The sequence below is a fragment of the Candidozyma auris genome, chromosome 5 (genome assembly GCF_003013715.1).
Source record: "Candidozyma auris chromosome 5, complete sequence".
Classification (NCBI taxonomy): domain Eukaryota; kingdom Fungi; phylum Ascomycota; class Pichiomycetes; order Serinales; family Metschnikowiaceae; genus Candidozyma; species Candidozyma auris.
Window position 1 is genome coordinate 683,995 of NC_072816.1, and position 19,241 is coordinate 703,235.

General features: G+C 45.3%; 7 protein-coding genes across 7 annotated transcripts; 5 read left to right on the forward strand and 2 right to left on the reverse strand. All coding sequences in view use genetic code 12, as the record gives it.

Moving 5' to 3' along the window:
• Nucleotides 1-2,211: 2,211 nt before the first annotated feature.
• Nucleotides 2,212-8,415, forward strand: CJI96_0004574 (uncharacterized protein; the record flags this gene model as incomplete). Its single annotated transcript, XM_029036827.2, has 1 exon — nucleotides 2,212-8,415. The coding sequence occupies one exon, from the start codon at nucleotides 2,212-2,214 to the stop codon at nucleotides 8,413-8,415; it is 6,204 nt and encodes a 2,067-aa protein (XP_028888924.2).
• A 230-nt stretch (nucleotides 8,416-8,645) lies between these two features.
• Nucleotides 8,646-9,452, forward strand: CJI96_0004575 (uncharacterized protein; the record flags this gene model as incomplete). Its single annotated transcript, XM_029036828.2, has 1 exon — nucleotides 8,646-9,452. The coding sequence occupies one exon, from the start codon at nucleotides 8,646-8,648 to the stop codon at nucleotides 9,450-9,452; it is 807 nt and encodes a 268-aa protein (XP_028888925.2).
• A 109-nt stretch (nucleotides 9,453-9,561) lies between these two features.
• Nucleotides 9,562-10,919, reverse strand: CJI96_0004576 (60S ribosomal protein uL30; the record flags this gene model as incomplete). Its single annotated transcript, XM_029036829.2, has 3 exons — nucleotides 9,562-10,188; nucleotides 10,351-10,441; nucleotides 10,912-10,919. 3 exons carry the CDS (start codon nucleotides 10,917-10,919, stop codon nucleotides 9,562-9,564), a joined length of 726 nt encoding a protein of 241 aa, XP_028888926.1.
• A 1,868-nt stretch (nucleotides 10,920-12,787) lies between these two features.
• UGA4 (Uga4p) lies at nucleotides 12,788-14,473 on the forward strand (the record flags this gene model as incomplete). Its single annotated transcript, XM_029036830.2, has 1 exon — nucleotides 12,788-14,473. The coding sequence occupies one exon, from the start codon at nucleotides 12,788-12,790 to the stop codon at nucleotides 14,471-14,473; it is 1,686 nt and encodes a 561-aa protein (XP_028888927.2).
• An 84-nt stretch (nucleotides 14,474-14,557) lies between these two features.
• On the reverse strand, nucleotides 14,558-16,192 carry PRC3 (carboxypeptidase C; the record flags this gene model as incomplete). Its single annotated transcript, XM_029036831.2, has 1 exon — nucleotides 14,558-16,192. The coding sequence occupies one exon, from the start codon at nucleotides 16,190-16,192 to the stop codon at nucleotides 14,558-14,560; it is 1,635 nt and encodes a 544-aa protein (XP_028888928.2).
• A 464-nt stretch (nucleotides 16,193-16,656) lies between these two features.
• CJI96_0004579 (uncharacterized protein) lies at nucleotides 16,657-18,522 on the forward strand (the record flags this gene model as incomplete). Its single annotated transcript, XM_029036832.2, has 1 exon — nucleotides 16,657-18,522. The coding sequence occupies one exon, from the start codon at nucleotides 16,657-16,659 to the stop codon at nucleotides 18,520-18,522; it is 1,866 nt and encodes a 621-aa protein (XP_028888929.2).
• Nucleotides 18,523-18,646: 124 nt separating this feature from the next.
• On the forward strand, nucleotides 18,647-18,913 carry CJI96_0004580 (uncharacterized protein; the record flags this gene model as incomplete). The annotated part of the gene is made up of 1 exon (XM_029036833.2): nucleotides 18,647-18,913. The coding sequence occupies one exon, from the start codon at nucleotides 18,647-18,649 to the stop codon at nucleotides 18,911-18,913; it is 267 nt and encodes an 88-aa protein (XP_028888930.2).
• Between the last annotated feature and the right edge of the window lie 328 nt (nucleotides 18,914-19,241).

The window sequence follows — 19,241 nt, forward strand, 5'->3', positions numbered from 1 at the left end:
GCTTTTCGCTGAGGGGCTCGTTTCGAGATAGTACTGTGCATTCCCGCCCATCACCTGGTGCTACCTTCCCAAAGGGGCAAGGTCCTACCTGCGAATGATAGCAGCACGCGCAGCGAGCGCAGCGAGCGCAGCCCGCGCAGGCCGCGCAGCCGGGGCTAAATGTCGCACGCTGTGTACAGGACAAAACAACAATGTCGGGCACCTCCTCTAAATTGCGCTTTGCAAAGCCGACATTCTGTCTCCCAATCCGGTTATAGAGCGGGAATATTCAACAAGGAGAACTTCAGTATGAGGTTCAGATTGATGAAGTAGCGTTTTATTTGGATGCCCCAAGCTGCCTTCGTACCCAGGTCCAGAGGGTCAGCTCGCCCTGCACACAGGAGCCAGCGTAGCCGAAAGTGAGGTGGGTGACATTCGCTAAGCGGCTTGAAAAAGGCCGAGGATCCAGCACCTTCCAGCGGAAGGGAAACATAAGTACCGAACAGAATAGGTGATTTCGCATGTAAAAGAAGGGATACGTAGTGCATGTAGGAGCCAGTGATTCCAATGATTCCAATGATTCCAGTGATTTCAGTGATTCCAGTGATTCCAGTGAAGTGAAGTTGGCCAAGATTGGTGTTTTCTCAATTCTATATTGGAAAAGTCGGCCGGAATTGGGGAGATTCCATTTTGGAATGAAGATTTCGTCTCGAAGCAATGGCTCTAATTGCTCAGGTTGTGTGGATTCCTGATAGAGGTAGAGCTCGAAAAGAGATTGCGAATGCGTCAATGAAGAGCAATTGACAATTTGAAGTGAGCGCTGGAGGTTGGAGGAAGTTTCAAGAAGTCGATGTCGACATGACTATTTGCTCGTGACAGCGAAGTGTTTTAATGACCCAGGAATTTTGAAATCTTAAGCGATAGCTCTTTCATTTTTCTTCTTCTTCTTCTTTTTTTTCTTGTTTTGAAATTGAAGCAACTCTGAGGTTCTCAACTAGAGTCTCTCAGAGACCAGTCATTAATGGTCATGAAGCGGCGCTCAAAATTTGGAGTGCATTTGGGGCCATTAACAGCTCCACAATGAAGTCACAGTGGCCCCGATCAGGTAGCCATTGTATATACTGTGATACTAGCTCTACTGAAATTTCAATGGCTGTTTTCTTGTACCTTTCTTTATGAGCCTGCGAATGGTTGCAAAAATGTCGTCGCTTGGTCAGTGGACCCACCCCACGGCATCTTCATACAAAGCCCCGATTAACCAAACTTGATAGCGTATATCAAATCTTCACCTTATTTCCAGCTCAGCGGTATCTTTTGTATTTCAATTTGACCATCTCGGGCAAAGTTGACTCGACCTTTGCTGACGCAGCCACGACATTGTCGCAACCATTTCCAGAGGCCCATGCCCCAACTGCAACAGCCTTATAACAAGCGCCGAAATACATGATACCTCGGTGACAATTCACGCTTCTGGAAATTTTCATAGCATTCTCAGTGCATGGGCCAAAACGGGATCGAGCTTCTGGATGCCAGTCCACCTCGCAGCCATAGTAACTGCAAGGGTAGTATGTCTTCAAGATGTGTTTTTTTGTGATGGGTAATCATTGACCAGATAATTAGCGAATTGTTTACTCCCTGCATTTCTCTCATTTCTTGATTATTTTTTTTATTTTTTTATTTTTTTTATTTTTTTATAAATACAGAGTAGACTCACACGAAGAGTTGGGACGTTGAAGATCGGAGATTGAGGACAGTTATGAGGGTCAGGAGCACATTGCAGTTTGTGTAATTGTCCACTTGGGTTGTCCACAAGAAAAAAGGTTGCAATTGATTTACGGGCAAGAAAAGACCATTTTTCACTTATTACCCTCATTGTCAAAGATCTTTACCAAAATTATGGTCGCAAGGTGTTACTTGGTCGAGAAAATACTGCTCTTTCCCTAAAGTACTCTACTTACTTTTGCGAATACACTTTTGCAAGTTTACAACGTCACAGAAGAACCCAGCACCAGCAAACAAGACCAGGGACCTGACAATTGGTTCATCATTTCCCAAGCATATTTTTGACCATGGAGAGCTCCATCCCGTGGCTGCAAAATTGGTCCCGTTTCGGCACATGACTTGTATCACGTGCCACAATCATCATTGTAGATTTCCCACTGCAACATATCTCGGTTTCCTGGATTGACATTTTCGAAGCTTCAGCTCAATTTTCCCGATTCAGCCTCCATCATGTCTTCAGAGGAGCTAGCGCAGTTCCCTGCTACAAGTCGTTTTTTCCGCAGGTATCCAGGCGACCCACAAGACCCGAACCACAATCGCCAGCCCAAGTCGATCCTTCTCAGCAGCTCTGGCTCCAACTCTCTGCCCTTCAGCTCGCCCCAGACACGTCCACGACAAACTTATCCAATCAACTTGTTTAATCTTCCCAATAGAATCAGTCTAGATGAAAAACTCCCCCCTCACCTTCCCCACAAGGGAGCCCAAGAAATCCCTGTTTTTCACTATAACCCATCCACCATGAGCGACCCAGTCCTGTTTGTGGAGTCTGTCAAGGAGGCAGGTCAAAAACACGGTGCAGTGAAGCTCATAATGCCTGAGAGCTTTAACAGCTCGGCTAGAACGAACTTTCAGATTAACCCTGACACATTTCAGTTCAAGACGAACCGTATATTGGCCAACCCCAAGGAAAACGAGATATTGACACGCCTTCGTTTCTACAATGAGCTCATAAACTACCATCTCAACGTGCTGCGCTCCGGTGGCCCAGAGCTGGCCCAACAGCCCGAGGTACATTCTTCAAAGGTCGAAGAGTCCAATATACCACTTGCATCTCCTACCGCTGACCCTGGCGTGTCTCCTGCTACTGATGTTTCTTCTACTCAGATAAAAGAAGAGGCTACAAAGCTGACATCTTCAAGAAGCAGAATCCCTCCGTTTTTGCAGAAGCTACCGATGATGGACAAACGCCCTCTTGACTTGTTTGATCTCTTTCGTCTCGTAATCATGAGAGGCGGCTACACGGAGGTTATCAACAGAAAGCTTTGGGCTCAGATTGGCAGAGAGTTAGGTTACAAGGGCAAAATCACAAGCAGCCTAAGTAGCTCTCTCAAGATATCTTATGCCAAGATTCTTCATCCGTTAGAGATGTTTTTGGGAAATAGGTGCATAGAAGTAGCAGGCCTCGCTGAGGGTGCAATTCCAGAAGTTGAGGAGCCTGCTGCAAAGAAAAGAAAGGTGGAGTCTCTGGCTCCCCTACTTCTTGGATCCGCTAAGGAATATAGAAGATCGATTCGTGCCAAAGCTGCGAAGGGACTTCTTCTAAATCAGCCTCACTTGATCGATATCAAACCTCCACTTTTATTTTCGACGGCACAAGAAAGTGCTCCTACAAGTCAACCTACGCCAGAGGGCCCAACAAAATCGTCCAAGAACTCAACATATTATTCTCTTACACCCGCTGCACAAGTTAACAATTATCTCAAGTGGCTAAGTACCCACGCAGCCGATCTACAAGATGCCGCAAGGCACGAGCCAAATGGCAAGTCTGCATCGATATACTCTTTAAGACAGTTCATTGAGAAAGATTGCAAATTTCAAGAGGTTTTGATATCGTCTAACCCAACAGTATTTGGAATCAGCAGTGATCGCTCGCTCCATACATCAGTAAATATACCGAGTCAGTATAGCGGGTTTCAGATTAGCGAGGAATCTAAGCCTGTATCTCCTGAAGCCATGGAAGACATATTCTGGCAACGTGTTTGTCGTGAAGGTGTGGATGATCTTTTGGATGGCTTGAAGATTGAAAACGGCACTTCTTTGTTGGGCTTGAGCAACGGGTCGGGTTTTCTCAGAATCGGTGACGACTTCAGCAATTACAAGTCACATCTCAGCGCCAACAGCTACCCCAGCACAAGCACCCTTTCGTCCGGATCTGATTTACTGTCGAGATTTCCCGACCACATGTCTGCTACGAGCAGCAAAAGCGGCACCCCAACCCCAGCAGATACCCCACTTGTCCAATCAGCGAGGACCTCTTTCAATGGAAGCAGTGAATATCAAAGTACTAGCTCAAGTCATAGCGAGTCACTCATTCTCAATTGTCATCCTTACATCTCACGAACTATCGGCAATTCGCTAGCACCATTCAACATACACAACATTCCTTCTTTGCCCAACTCTCTTCTTGCAGCCTTTTCGGCTCATGACGTTCAAAATTCAGATATATTTAACTCACAGATGAGTGTCGGAATGACATTTAGCACAGAAAATTGGCACTGTGAGGACCACTTTTTGCAGAGATGTAATTACCATTTTTTTGGAAGAAGCAAACGCTGGTACTTCATACCAGAACTGGATTTCAAGAAATTCGAAGAGCTCTTGAAAGATATCAATTCGCTTAATAGATTCAACAAAGTTCACATGAACAGCAATGTCAACAGTTGGCAAATTCCTGAGCTCAGAAAATACTTCAAGTCAGAAGACGAGACGCTCAATTTCGAATTTGAATGTCTTTTTAATTCTTTGGAGAACATGATCAACCCATTTCCTGAGGTACGTGCAGTGATGAATGATCCTGAATTCCAAAGGATTATAGACTTTAATAAGTCCAAGAACGATGGGATTAACCTAAACCAAGAGTTCTTAGTTAGTCCAGATATGCTTGAAAGCAGAGGTATACGATTCACCACGACTCTTCAAAAACCAGGAGAATTCATTTTCAAGTTCCCAAAAACATACTCATCATCCATTTCCTTGGGTTTGAACATTTGCGAAGAAGTTAGCCTTGCAACAAAATCCTGGCTAGATTACGCACTTGAAGGAGAGCAATGGTTGAAACGACAAGGTATTCTCCCTGGAATCTCCGTCTTCAAGCTACTCGTAAACCTTGCAAATTTGTATGAGAGCAACTTTGGGAATTTTGATTCCGAGACGTACAATAAGGCTCTGGAATGGTTTGACAAGCTTGTGGAGCGAGAATTGTCTTTGAGGAGCCAGGTCAGGTCACGACTTAAAATGAAAGAGATCGCCATTGAGGACCGAAGTTCTAACGACGCAGATTGTGTTGCAGATGATACCTTGGAAAATGTGTTTCCTACAAAAATTGTTGTCACGAATGTCAAAGATTCTAAGCAATTCTCCATGTCTCCCGAAAGTTTTTTAGATTACTTTGATACCTTGGAGCTTCAAAAGAAGCAGCAATCAAACATTGGCATTCAACTTCCAGACCTTATTTCATCATCAAATCACAGAGTTGAGCTTCATGTTTTCTTATCAGACGATCGTTTAAGAGCTCTACAAAAAATCTTGAAAGGATACTCAATAGAGTTTGATGATTGGATTGCCAACTTTGAGAAATTGATGAAGGAAGAGGAGGAAGTGCCCTTGAAAACATATAGAATCTTGCTCAACGACGGGCAAAAGATATTATCTGCCTTGTCCGGGGCTCATCCAAAATTCAAGCGATTCGTTGCGAATGGCCCGAAATCTCTAGAGGACATTGATCGCGAGAAGAAGATTGAGTACTTTCAAGGATGCCTTGAAAATCTAAATCAATACGTGACTTACTGTAATGACATCATTGAAGAGTGTCAAATGGTTTTGTCACTCAAGCACCAGCAGCGGATCAGAGGTGCAACAGAAAATAAAGTCCCACAAGAACAAGGAAAACAGGGAAATTTATCTACTCTCTTGGATCTCGCGAATAGGATCCTTAAGCTCAATTTCCACGCCCCTGAGTTTGAGCAGATCATAGAATTCAGAAACGAAATCCAAAATTTTGATCGTGCGTGCAGAAATTTGATTTCGAAATCAAATGTCCAAGTTGCAGAGCTAAATGACATGATCAACCTTGGAACATCATTTGGCATAAAATTACCAATTCTTGACTTCTTGATTCGTCTCAGGGACAGAGAAGTGTGGATTAAAACGTTCAACACTCTATTTGAGGGAGGTGATCCATTCGCTGGCAAAAAGGACGTGTATTCACTTTCTCATCTCGAAGAGCTACACAGTGAAGGCATGCGTGTTCTTAGCGCTGACGACTTACCCAAGTTACAGCAGGTTGATGCCTATCTTCGCGAGGGAAAGCAATATGAAATCAAAGTAAAGGAATTTCTCAGCAAGAACAAGAAGCTCAATACTGTGGACCTCAATGATTTGGAAGAATTGCTAGTGGATATGGAGGAGCGAGCAAAAGAAAGTGGCGAGAGAAGGCTTTTTGTATATATCGAGTTCTATCACAAGCTTGTGAACTTGAAGGCGCAAACACCATTAATCAAACTTTCGCAAAATTATTCGACAGAGACACCGTCATTATTGGCTATGAAACAACTCATGGGAGATCTCGAGAAATCGGATTACGACTTTGACGCAGGCGACTTGAAGGATGATCTCGACAAATCAAATAAATGGGTAGACGACTTGTGGGCTGCATTCAAAAAAATACAGGCACCTTTTGGGAACAGAGCGAGACTTGAGTGTGATCCGCAATCTTTAAAGCAAGCAGTGAACACAGACTTGGTAAAAAAGATTACCTTGATCCAGAATAAAGTTTCAACAAACCTCTCTGGAAATGATGTGGATCCTTTTGAAAGGTCCGGTGGATATCTTTTCCTCAAAGATATTGATGCACCGTATGACGAGAAGCAGCCTTTGAGATACTGTATCTGCCGAGAATTTGAAGATGGCATAATGATCGAGTGTGATAAATGCCATGAGTGGTATCATATTTTTTGCGTGAAAGAGAAACTGGAGATTGAACAGAATGACGATACTTATACCTGTCCCACTTGTGTTTCGTTGGAAAGAGAGTCCATTCTTCCTGAGTTCGCCAAGGAGAGAATCACCGATAAAGCCATTGATGATTTTGTTGCTTCTGGGGAGGCATTAAAGGTGAAGCCGGTGAGTGAACTTAAGGAATTGAAGAAGCTTAAAGAACAACTTGACCGGTTTAAGCAAACATTCACTTCAGAAGGATGGCAAAAGAAACAGACTGCCATTCTGGTTCACTTCGAAGCTTTCAGGTTTAGAAAGGTGTTTGGCTCTCCAGTTTTAATCACCTCCGTATATGAGGTGCTCTTGTCGTTTTTGAAAGACAATAGCGTGGTGCTATTCTCAGCTACCGTGAATGTTTCGCAAGAAAATGGTATTGAGACCCAACAAGGCGATGAGAAGATGACAGTCGAGCCTCTGTCTCTGGAAATTCGGGACACAGAAGTTGAGAGAGGTTCCCAAACTGCTCCTTACAAGTCTGCAAATGTCGTACATAATAGCCCCCTGGAGAACGACAATGCATCACCCATCTCAAAGGAAGCACCAACTGATACAACGGATTTCAGAATTCATGGATTGGTACTTCCTCTGCAAGCTGTTGAAGAGGGATCTTCAATCCAGGATACGATGCCACAGACTCGTCCACCAATCAGTCCAAGTGAAAGAGCAGCACTAGTTGTCCCCTCTAAGGTCGCAGGAGCTGAGACAATTTCGCAGCCAGATAAGGAGATGGCAAACGATAGTGTAGCGGATAAAAGTCAGGAGCAGCACAATACTCCACAATTTGATGTGCCTAGTATTGTTGATACAAAAATGCCTGATGAGAGAATCTCACAGCAGGCTAATCCGCCTGATGAAGCCGTGGAGGCGACTTCAACTCTGGGCAAGTCTGTCGTGGAATTAGAAAGCTCAAACGATGATCATCACAGGGGCCAACCACAGTCGCAAGTCCAACTCGACAGTGCTTCTACTAGTGACACAGATATCCGTCATCCAAATAAAGCTGAGTCAACTATTACTTTAACAAAAGACTGCCTGGTGTCTGAGGAACAGGACAAGGCTCTGGCTTACACTGATCTGCATCAGCAGGAACTGGGAACAAAAGCGCCCATGGAACGCCATGTCGAAGCAAGTGCGGTGCCTATCAAGTCAAATACTTCTCAAATTGAGCAAAATTTTCCCGAGTTGGCGCAGCATATTTCCAGGGACGAGCACCAGCTGGAGCCTCTACAGACACAAGATGGAGAGTCCAAACTGCCACTCAAGCTGACATCGCCGCTGGATCTTCCCGATCATCTGCATCCAGACATCTCGAGCAGTCGTTCCTCAGAGCGTCCTGATGATGGCTCTTCCAAATCGTTGCCAAGCGTGAATCCCCCCTCCGCTGCACCTATCTCGAATACACCATCCTCTGCTCCTGCGTCGTCTAATGAGCCTGGAGATGACACTTTTTTGGCTTCTTTGGCGGCTGATTTTCCTAATGCTTCAGCTTACCCAGACACCACCTATGTTGACCAATCACTCCCCATGATCGCAGGATCAGACAGCAAGAGGGATATACAATCCGCAGAAGGTACTCGTGAAAATGTTTCTTCTGATGTACTCGGCGAGATTCTTTTGGCAGAAATTGGAGACGAGAAGAATGAGGAGGATCTGAGTTGATTTTCGCAGCCATTCCTGAATACGCGAATACTGAAAAACATCAACACTTCTATCTTGTATTCACAGAGCCCATGGTTTCTATCTACGACCAATTCATCGCCATTTGTTGGCAAAACTTGGCTCAGCGAAATCCACAACCAAAGAACTACATAACTATAAATGAGGTACCTGCGCTCGCACGTGAGATGGAAGGGGTCCTCGGAGTTCTGAATCTCATCAACAAAACAGAGATGCAGTTGGTGGAGCAGATGGCTAGAAAGAAGCCCACACTCCGGCTTTTCGAAAAAGATGTCGAAAAATTCTTTCTACGACTTGTGAAAATGGACACAATGGAGGAGTTTTTGAAGAGGAGAGCGAACACATCAACCTTCACATTAACGCGCCTACTAGACAACCTCACCACTTACTCACGAATCAAAGTGAAAACTGGCCAAAGCTTTGACGATGTGCTTAGCTCCAAGATTGACATGCAGAGAAGACCGCGTTCTGAGCCTGAAAGAGAAGTGAAGCAAGAGGTAGAGCCAACGGTACCACGTCTTTCGAGTGCATCAGAACTACATGGACGCCTGAGCGAACAGCAGAAGAAAATAGCACAATTGGAAAGATTGTGCCAGCGGTACGAGGAGAAGTTGGGACGCAAAGGCGACGATCTTGAGCGAGCGAAGCTGCTAGAGGACTTCAAGAAAGCCTTAAATGAACAGGATGCGCTCATACGGCTGCTCCAAATGAAGATGTCTGGCAAGTCCACAAATGCTGATCTTGTGGCAAAACTACCTTTCATCAAACAGTATCTTGAGTACGAGAAAACAAAGGTATGGGGAACAGCACAAGATTTGCTTGCAATGGTACTAGCGTTCATTTTCCTCATGAACTGTCTTAAACTCGTATACTACATTGCACTTACCCTAATGACACCATCATACTACATAAACTCTTATTCGGGTGATTATGTGGCGAGCTCGAAGTTCTCATGGCTCCAGCAAATGCCGTGGCTAGAATACTGGTACTACAATATCGCCGACTGGCTCGAGGGATAAAACCGGATACCATATAATTAATCATACACGTGGCGAATGAAATGATATATTCAAATACATTCAAAAGAAAAAGAAAATTTTAGAAAGCAACAAAACACGTTCATCTAACTTAGTTCATCTGCTTAACCAAGTTGTTGATGAAGTGCTCTCTGTTACCAGTGTCACCACCCTGGATGAAGTGGAAGAACTTTCTAGCTCTGAAACCACCGTTAGGGTTGGACAAGTGGAATGGCCACAAGAAGTTGTTGACCTGCTTGAAGTTAGGACCAACGGTGTAGATCTCGTGGATCAAGTCCTCCATGGAGGCAATACCGTACTTGCCCAAAGCACCCTCAATGATGGCGTTGTCAGTCAAGGCGATTCTCTGGGTGTTGATCTTACCGTAACCTCTCTTGTAGATCAACTTTCTCACGGTAGCCAAGTTGGGGTAACCGTAGGTGATGTAAGGCTCAGCCAACTTGAGCAACTCAGAGGTGGCCTTGGTAACCTTGACGAAAACACCAGAGTTGATCTGAGTCAAACGGAGCAACTGCAAGATCTTTCTTGGCTTTGGTGGGATCTTGGAGATACCCTTGATTCTGATGACGAACACCAACTTTGGCTCGGCCTCAACGTAGAAAGAGTTGGTGGCCTTGGCCTCACGCTTGGCTTCAATAAGAGCACGCTCAGCATCTCTGTACTCCTTGTAGTAGGCGGCGGTTCTCTCAGCAATAGCCTTTCTCTTCTCCTTGTTAGCCTGGGGATGTTAGTAACAAAAGTTGGGGAAAATCAGGAGGTTTATATTTTCTCAGTCCCGAAAGATGGTTAACTGATAGACAGCATTGCCGTGGCTAGTCATATTCCGAATAGATTGTCATCTTCAAAAAGAACCTCCTTCATAGTGGCAATTTGTACATACTTCTTTTCTGGCGGCCTTGTCGGCGGCACGCTTCTCAAGAACCTTAGCGTCGGTCTTGGTCTTCTTGATCTGAGTCTCTGGTTTCAAGGTACTAAATGTTAGCTTATGTTCGGATTACGGCAGAGGTTGGGCGGAGGTTGGTGCAGGTTATGAGAGACACGGCCAGGGTCAATTGATGACTAAGACTAGTCAGCAGCAGAAGCAATCAACGTCCATACGAAATTCTCAAAATGAGTTCTAAGAGACACCTTGATATTATACCATCAGGTTTGGCGTACAGTAGGACAAAGGACGGATCGACGAGTCGATTTCCTTCCTTCTCGTTGAATGCTTAGCCAGTGTTATAGCGCTTTCCATGGATGAAAAAATTCTTCCGTGGAACAGCGCTGTCATAACTGAAACGGGTGACAAGACCAACCCACGATTACCCTGGGATGATAAACTGGTCACTCGCTTCCTCTTCGAACTCGAGGTTTGTAAACCTCTCAGGCGCTCGAAGGACACCATACCTCAAGCCGAACGTTGCCGAGCAGGAAGTAGTGATGATTTGTGGGTACATACGTAGCCATTGTTAGAGTTGGTGATGAGGTAAAAAAATTGTAGGGTGGAAAATTGAGATCTTTATATAGATGCCATGATGAAGAAATTTTTCGCGCTGAGGAAACGCAGTCACGTGCAGAGAAGAGCTCCCAGAGTAGGGTAGGGTTACAGCCCTTGAATGATACCCGTAGAGATTATAGCATGCGGAGGGTTACCAACATTGTTCGTGAGTTCAACAAAAGTGATTGAACTTCACTCGCCCAGTTAATAGCTAACTGTGGCGGATTGAGTAGGAAAGCACAGAAATGGCGTGAGCTGTACATGAATCGGTATATTCACGCTCCATGAGATGGGTTTGATGGGTCTGGAAACTAATAAAGTATAGATCTGTTCTCTTTCCTCAAAATCTCGAGAGTTTTAACTGAAATTGAACCGATGCCGGTTGAACTATTCATGCCACGATCACTTCATTGAGGCTTTACATGACACTGGTGAGGTAGAAACAATTGAGCCAGCTAGGTTTGTTAAGAGTCTTCAAGGGTTCTCAATCGAAGCGTCGGAACCATTCTTATGTTCCCACAACAGGCGTAGACGAAATAGGGTCGACTGAAGACTATTGAAAGTATAGACTGACAATCCATGGTTGGGAAAGTCAAAAATCGTAATAAACTTTCGAACGTTTTAGAGAGAATGGTAAAAGTCATTTTGTCAATTAGAATACCATTACAAATATATCGTATCTGACTGACAAAGTGGTAAATTAATGATTGTTGAATACAATTCTTACCTCTCTTGTAGATTTTGCCAATTTTGTTTTGTTGAGGATTTCGTAACCAGATTACATAACTCGACCAACAATCGAGTTCACCAGCTTTGATTTGTCACAAAACATTTCGATAAACGTTTCGAGCTTTTAGTCAATGATAGCCCTTGCTTACGCAAGCATCAGATAACCACTATCTTGAGAAATTTAATCTCGTTGCTTCTATCCAAACGAGCTAGCCGCCGATATTTCTTGTCCTTCAGCAACTTGGCGTTAAACAGCTTCCACGCATTTTCTTTGTTCCCCAGGAATCACCCACGCTAGACATCTAGCCCCACATGGTCGAGTTTTTTATTTATTTTTTTTTCTTTCTTTTTCCTTTCACCAGTGTCTATGAAGTGTTATCATATACCGCTATCACGGCGTTATCACGAACTGCTTTCAACTAGCGCTAACACCTTCTCGAAAAGGAAGTCTACATGAAGCCACAAAAGCATCAAACCTTAATTTTTTCCGAGCACTCGCAATGAAAAGATCTGATCGATAGAATAGACCATATTGCTGCCTTCAAACTTTTGTACAAGATCTTCACTTAGCACTTCTGTGACGCATTCCTTGCCGACCTCTTGTAAATACGATGATCTGTATATCGTGAAAATCTAGCATCATGATTCTGAACACAAAGGAGTTTTTGTATCCTTGTCCGTAGCCCCATCAATTTTGTCAATTCTAGCCCCAATAACCATACCCACATGTCAAAGCAGCTCTTTGCATGACATATGCAAGGACCAAGCGGTTACCTTGATTCAACGAAACCCCCATCAAGTACTCAAGCAGGGAGACTCACCCCCTACAGGAGGGAATTTTTTGCCATACACCGTCCTTGCGTCTTCGTCAACAATACAGACAATCGAGCTTATCTCGAGAACGTTATCGACGCGCACGGGGCTATCTAGAAAGTGCCTTGCCGACAGCTGATGCTGGAAAGAGCAAAAGGTACAAGAGAGCTTGTCTCCAAAAGCGTCTATCGTTTTTATATATTTAGATCACTTCATCCATCTTGTGTCACTCTGTAGCTGTTTGGCAAATCCTTAACAGTACAACCATCACCAAGGCCATCAAGGGTTCACAACCATGATTCAGCCGGTCCTCTCCAGAGAAGAGATCATCGAAGCAGTCACCTCGGATAAAAGATACTACAACAATTCTCAGAATGTGGAGATGCCACATATCGATGCTTTGCACACTTCTGGCGACAATGATCTTCTTCTTCAGATCGGGTACAAGCCTGAGCTTAAGAGACGGTTTAATACGCTCCAAGTGTTTGGCGTTGCCTTCTCTATTATGGGATTGCTCCCTTCCATCGCCACCACCCTTGCTTATGGCATCACAGCTGGCCCTGCTGGTGCCATTTGGGGCTGGTTAATAGCCTCGTGCTTTATTCTTGTGATTGGCATTGCCATGAGTGAAAATGCCTCGTGCCAGCCAACCTCGGGAGGTCTTTATTACTGGACAAATTACTATGCTCCTCCTAAACTCAAGTCGGTGCTTTCGTTCGTCATTGGGAACACAAACTCGCTTTCTTTGACATGTGGGTTTTGCTCGATCGATTATGGCTTTGCCCAGGAGCTCTTGTCCATTGTGGTGATCGCCAAAGACGGTAATTTCGAGGTGACCCAGGCCAAAACGTATGGTGTGTTTGCTGCCTGCGTCATTGCCCACTTACTTGTCACCTGCCTGTCTTCCAAGCATATTGCCTCTTTGCAAGCCACATCGATTATGTGGAATGTGCTTTTGATCGTGATGTTTCTTATTGCCATGCCAATTGGTGCATCGAGAGGTCTGTTCAAGTCGGCCAAGTGGGTTTTCACTCACTTCGATAACCTCACGAACTACCCCATGGGCTGGAACCAGGTCTCTCAGGCATGGCAATCGGCAATCTGGACCATCGGTGCTTTTGACTCGTGTGTCCACATGTCCGAGGAAGCGAAGAACGCCACTACCGCCGTGCCTCTTGGGATTGTGAGCTCCATCACTGCTTGCGGTCTCATAGGGTTTGTGATATTGATAATGACTTTCTTTTGCATCCAGACAAACGACTTGGAGGGCCACATTCTAAACACAAAAATGGGCCAGCCAATGGCACAAATCATTTATGATGCTTTTGAAACGAAAACTGGCCAGGGAAAGCCTATGGCCATCACATTTATGGTTCTCATTACCATTGGTCAATTTCTCATGGGGGCGTCAATTTTGACGGCTATCTCACGACAACTTTTTGCCTTCTCCAGAGATAACGGCCTTCCTTTCTCATGGTGGATTAAGAAGGTCAACAAAGAATTATCTGTGCCTATTCATGCGGTCATCACTGGTGCTATTGCGGCACTTGTCATTGGTCTTTTGGTGTTGATTGGTAGCACAGCGGCTTCGGCTTTGTTCAGCTTGGGTGTTGCAGGCAACCTTCTTGCTTACATGTTGCCAACATTGTTGCGTTTGATATACACAGACAAGTTCACTCCTGGGCCCTTCTACTTGGGCAAGGTCATGACTCAGGTGAACGGTTGGATCTCTGTGCTTTACATCGTTTATGCTATAATAATGGTGATGTTTCCCAGAGACCGTAATCCCATTGCGGATACCATGAACTATACCTGTGTCATAGCCCCAGGCGTGTGGCTCTTATCTCTAGTGTACTACTGGGTGTACGCCAGAAAAGTGTACCACGGACCCACGAAGACAGCCGAAGTTGACGAAGATGAAACAAGCAGTAGCGTCGAGCAGTTGAGAGAGAACCTCGATGCAAAGCAGCTTGAAGCATGAAAAAGTGGAGCGAAGCAGCATTCAACACGGTATAACGAATAGTCGTATATCATGTATATAATTCATATAGATCTTGCTTATCAGCTAGTACTTCTTGAAAGCGTAGTCGCCCAGGATCCACCTGTTGACTAAATCCAACGAGTTTTCTGGCTGGTCGTACGGAACCATGTGACCAGCGTCGTAGACACGGACAAAGGTGAACTTGTCGTAGTTCTTGACTTCGCCAGCCAACACCCTATCCTTAGTACGCCATGGGCGCAAAGGCTGGACCTCGTACAAATCGTGCTTGGAGTAGTCCAACACATCAGACCAAGCGTGATTGCCCAACCAGTTGCAGATGACGTCCTTGTCGCCAGCATACAACAACACAGGGATATCCTTTTCCAACAACTCAGCAACGTACTGCTGGAAAGGTTTCATTCCGTCACCGGATAAAATGAAATTTCTGAACACCGTTGGGTCGCAGCCTACAAAGTTTTCGGTTTCTGCGCCAATGGCATTTTTCACAAATTCAAGGTTCAAGTATTCATCAATCCAAGCCTGTTCTTCGTAACAGTCGCCACCGTCGCCACACTTCTTACGAATGTCGTATGGGTTCAATCCTGTCTCTTGGTATGGCCCAAAAAGTCTCTGCTCACAGTAGAGGCCAGCAGGAACACATGTGAAAGCGTTCTGGACAGCATAGCAAGCTCTAGTCAAAGTAGCACACAAGGGATAATCTCTGTCCATTTGTTCACACTGTTCCGTGGTCAATACTGGCTTGTAGCCGCCCTCACCACACATCATTGGCCTGTAGTACTTATACTGGACCAAAGAGTCGGTGATACCGTTACCGATCAACACCGAGGACAATTCAAAAGAACGGTCGGCGTTGTTGACGATTTCGGAAGCGAATGCAGGGATGTAGTGTCCAGCGTACGACTCACCGGCAATGTGGAATTTGTTCTTGATAAACTGAGGGAACTTTTGGAAGAAGAGCTCCAAGAAAATGAAAACGTCCTTCGCTGCTGCTGCTGTCGAAGAGATCTCCTCACCCTCAGTGTAAGAATATCCCACGCCTACGGGCTGGTCCAAGAAGATCACAGAAGCATTGCTGTTCCACGAGTACGGGTTGAATTTTGGCTGCAAAGTAGCATTAATCGAAGAGGGTCCCAACTCGAAAAACAATCCTGTGGCAGACGAGCAGCCTGGTCCACCGTTCAACCAGAGAATCACAGGGTCGTTCTCTGGGTCGTTCCTCGACTCAAAGAACCAGTAAAAGAAATGTTTCTTGAGTTCCTCCACATCTAAGTACCCAGTATACTGCTTCACAGAGTCCAACCCCAAGAGCTCTGGATTCGTCTTTTTCGCCCTCAATGCGTAACCGGGGAACTTTTCGTTTTTCTCGATTTCAAAGCCTTTGGCATTGCCACTCTTTCTGTTGTTCATGTTGCTGTGCGTGAGTTTGTCTTTAGCTGCTTCGTACGTCTTTCTGGCCCTCTCTAAAGCGTCAATTCCATATTCTGCGGTCAATTGCTCCCACGCAGCGGCCACATCTCCGAATTCGGCGATTCCGCCGGTTTCCGTGTTGCCAGAGAATATTTGGTGGAGGTATTCAGACACTCTGTTGGAGCCGATTTCAATGATGTCTTGGTGCTGGTTGAAGAAACGAGAGAACGGGTTTGAGAGGGCATTGGCGCCAGCGGCAGCGCAAACTGCCAACAAAACTGACACTTTCATCTTCCTCTTTGCTCGGTTTTTCCTTTTCTCTTTTTTCTTAGAGAAAAAGGGTGTAGGTTAAAGTTAATGCAAAAGGTGGGTCCTTTTTCGCAACCATGGGGGTGTGCGCCTTAAGTATGGGTAAAGATAGGAGGGAGCCGTGCAGGGGAACGGAACGAACCAGCAATTGCGGATAGACGGGTGCACAAAACGGCACAAAAATGGGATTGTTGGATGTGTCTATATACTCCTAAATATACACTGATTGGAATCCGATTGAATCCGGGTCATATATTGGAATGAAGGCTGACGGAATTTGTAGCGGGAGGTGGATATGATAAAAAAGAACGTCACATGGTTTTGCGCACGTGATGTAGCACGTGAATACTGCATCACGTGCGTATATACTAACGTGCACCTACCGATACTTCTCAAGTGTCGCATAATTCTTTCTGAATACTTAAACCATCAACACTAACCTCCACATGCCTCTGTTAGTGCCAATACAAGGGGTCTCGAAAATAGGCGTTTCCGCCGACGGAATGCCTGCGCTGTACGCAGGCGGAACGTTAGGAAACAATCTGGAATTGCACGGCGCCGGGCATATGGGCATTGGACCTTTGGACAGGATTATTATGTCCCTTGAATCTGGGCTCGAGTCAGAAATTGAATACGCCCTCTCCACGCTCACGTACTATTCATGCAACGAGCCTAAGCTCCTCGATTTTACCAGCTACCTGCTTATGGGAAGAGAACTCATCAAATACTTTATCAGACCGTACCATTTGATCATTGAAGGTAAAGAGAACGAGGTGCGTGCTGAAATGATGTCTTTGAGCTGCGAGTCGCTTCTATCGTTAAGAAACGCTGTACAGGATCTTCACAATCAGCAGTGGCTTTGTCAGAGAGAAAACTTCCGGAAATTCGCCGCAGAAGCGCTCAAATTCTTGCTGAACTGGTTCTACGCCCCTGGTGGCCGTAAACTGCACCTTTCACAGTTTTCTGAGCTTTTCAGAGAGTCATTTTTGTACTTGCTTGATACACTTGACCCGCTCACATGTTTCTACACCAATACGTCCAAAAATGACTCGTTGTTCCATACCTTGTTGTACATCTTGTCCCATACCTCAGACAGGTACGTATTGCTCAACACGATAAAGTGCTTGTACCACTTGCTCTTCGTGAAGACATCGGAGACTGCTTCCAAGGGTGCCGAGGATGAGGAGACTACCGACACAAGCAATTGTATAGATGCGTTGCTGGGTGAGCACTTATCAATTATTGTAAGAACATTGATGGTCAACGACGACGAACTCACCCACGCCACGTTGCTGTTTTTGAGGCAATATTTGACGTCAGAGGCGTTGCATGCCCAATATCCTACCTCTGTCGAGGCCTCACAACGCCATCGTCTGAGGAAACTCATGCACGCCAACTCAAGCACATCTAACATGCACATATTGTTGAAGCAGCTCCCAGAGTTGATTGTGGCAAAGTTGCCTCTTATAGACCCTCATAAATTTCTGTCCTCGTTACCTGTGACGTTTACCAAGCGTTCAACATACGCTGGTATCCCTCTCAGCACACCAAAATTACCTAAGAAGCTTTACAATATCATCATCAATTTCCCGGAGCCTTTGAGAGCCACAACGTGGCTAAGGTGCTGCTACGAGCCTTACACACAAGTGACGAACCCTGAGGACAACACCAAAGATGTTGCCGCAGGAGAAGTCACACAAATATCGCTTTGGAAGGCCTACGAAAATCAGTTCGAGGCGATTTGGAAAGAAAGACTCAACCCTAATTGGCCAAATTTGCTACCCGCTGTTGAATTTATTAAAAACGTAAGCTCTGCATTCCCCAACTCGGAGGCGATGGTCGTTAACATTCCACAGACAGACCCAGGCGCCCAGCCCAAAAAGAAATTTATCATCAAGGGAATCCAGCCGCGCCAATTCCCTGTGAGTGTTGAGGTTGGAAATTTCGAGGCCCTTCGGAGTATCCCAGCAACAGCGGAAGAAAAACATTCTCCGTCTGCGCCTATCGGACACATAGATGTGGAGGCATTTGAGGCAGCGTTAGCAGCAAAAAACGAGTCGTTGTTGCAAGCGTCTGTCGGGTTAAGCGGTCCGGAGGACACAAGTGCTCCATGGCACTCCCCTATCAATGGCGTGGCCCGAGATGTTCTTGGCAAGATCGTGGAAGAGTTACTTGAGCCAGATACCGACGGCGTCTACAAGAATGTATTCAGGCAATATAACCGCGACTGGTTACCAGACCTAGTGTACGTGAACCCCGGGCTTGTGGAGCAGGAGTACATCAACGGCCAGTGGTTGCTGTACCTCTTGTGAGTGACAGAATAACGAAGAGGATTAGAAGAATCTCTATGTATATTATAGAAACATGTATCATAGACCATGGGTGTAGACTGGTATGTGCGCACGTGACCCCACACCCTATGAGCGCTATCATTGCATGCAATCAGACAATCTCACCAACTCAAACCCCATCACAACCTTACTATACAAAATGTCCAAACTCCCTTTAAGTGTGCGTGTCACCGATGCCGTGCACCGAGTATTTGTGCTTGGGCTTTTCGGTATCACCGCCGTCGGTACAGGCAGCATATTGTTCAACATCTACGCCAACTCAGATTTCGGAGGCATGAATAAGAACAAGTTGAAGTTCAGCAGAGAAGAGTTTGACGAGAAGCGTGCAAATGAAGCAGAAGAGAAGCAGTGATTGGAGGAAGGATGTTTTAAAGTTTAACCAGATACTTTGTACATAGTCAACATGAAATTTTGAAGATGTGAGTGTAGAACGTCAACAGGTGATGCTCTGGTGGATGCAGCAGCAATAGAGTTCTTGTTAGTGACGCACACGTAATCTCTATAGAGCAACCAATCGGAGAGCACGGTCTCAAAAAGATAAAACTCCCAAGGACTTTTTGATACCCGAAACTCACAGTGACTTTTGAGATGACCGGATTCGATTCTTGCTGTGTCTACTACGAAGTGACGTCTTCTGTCAATTTGATTCGAAGCAAAGTGTTAGCACATAACTTATTCGT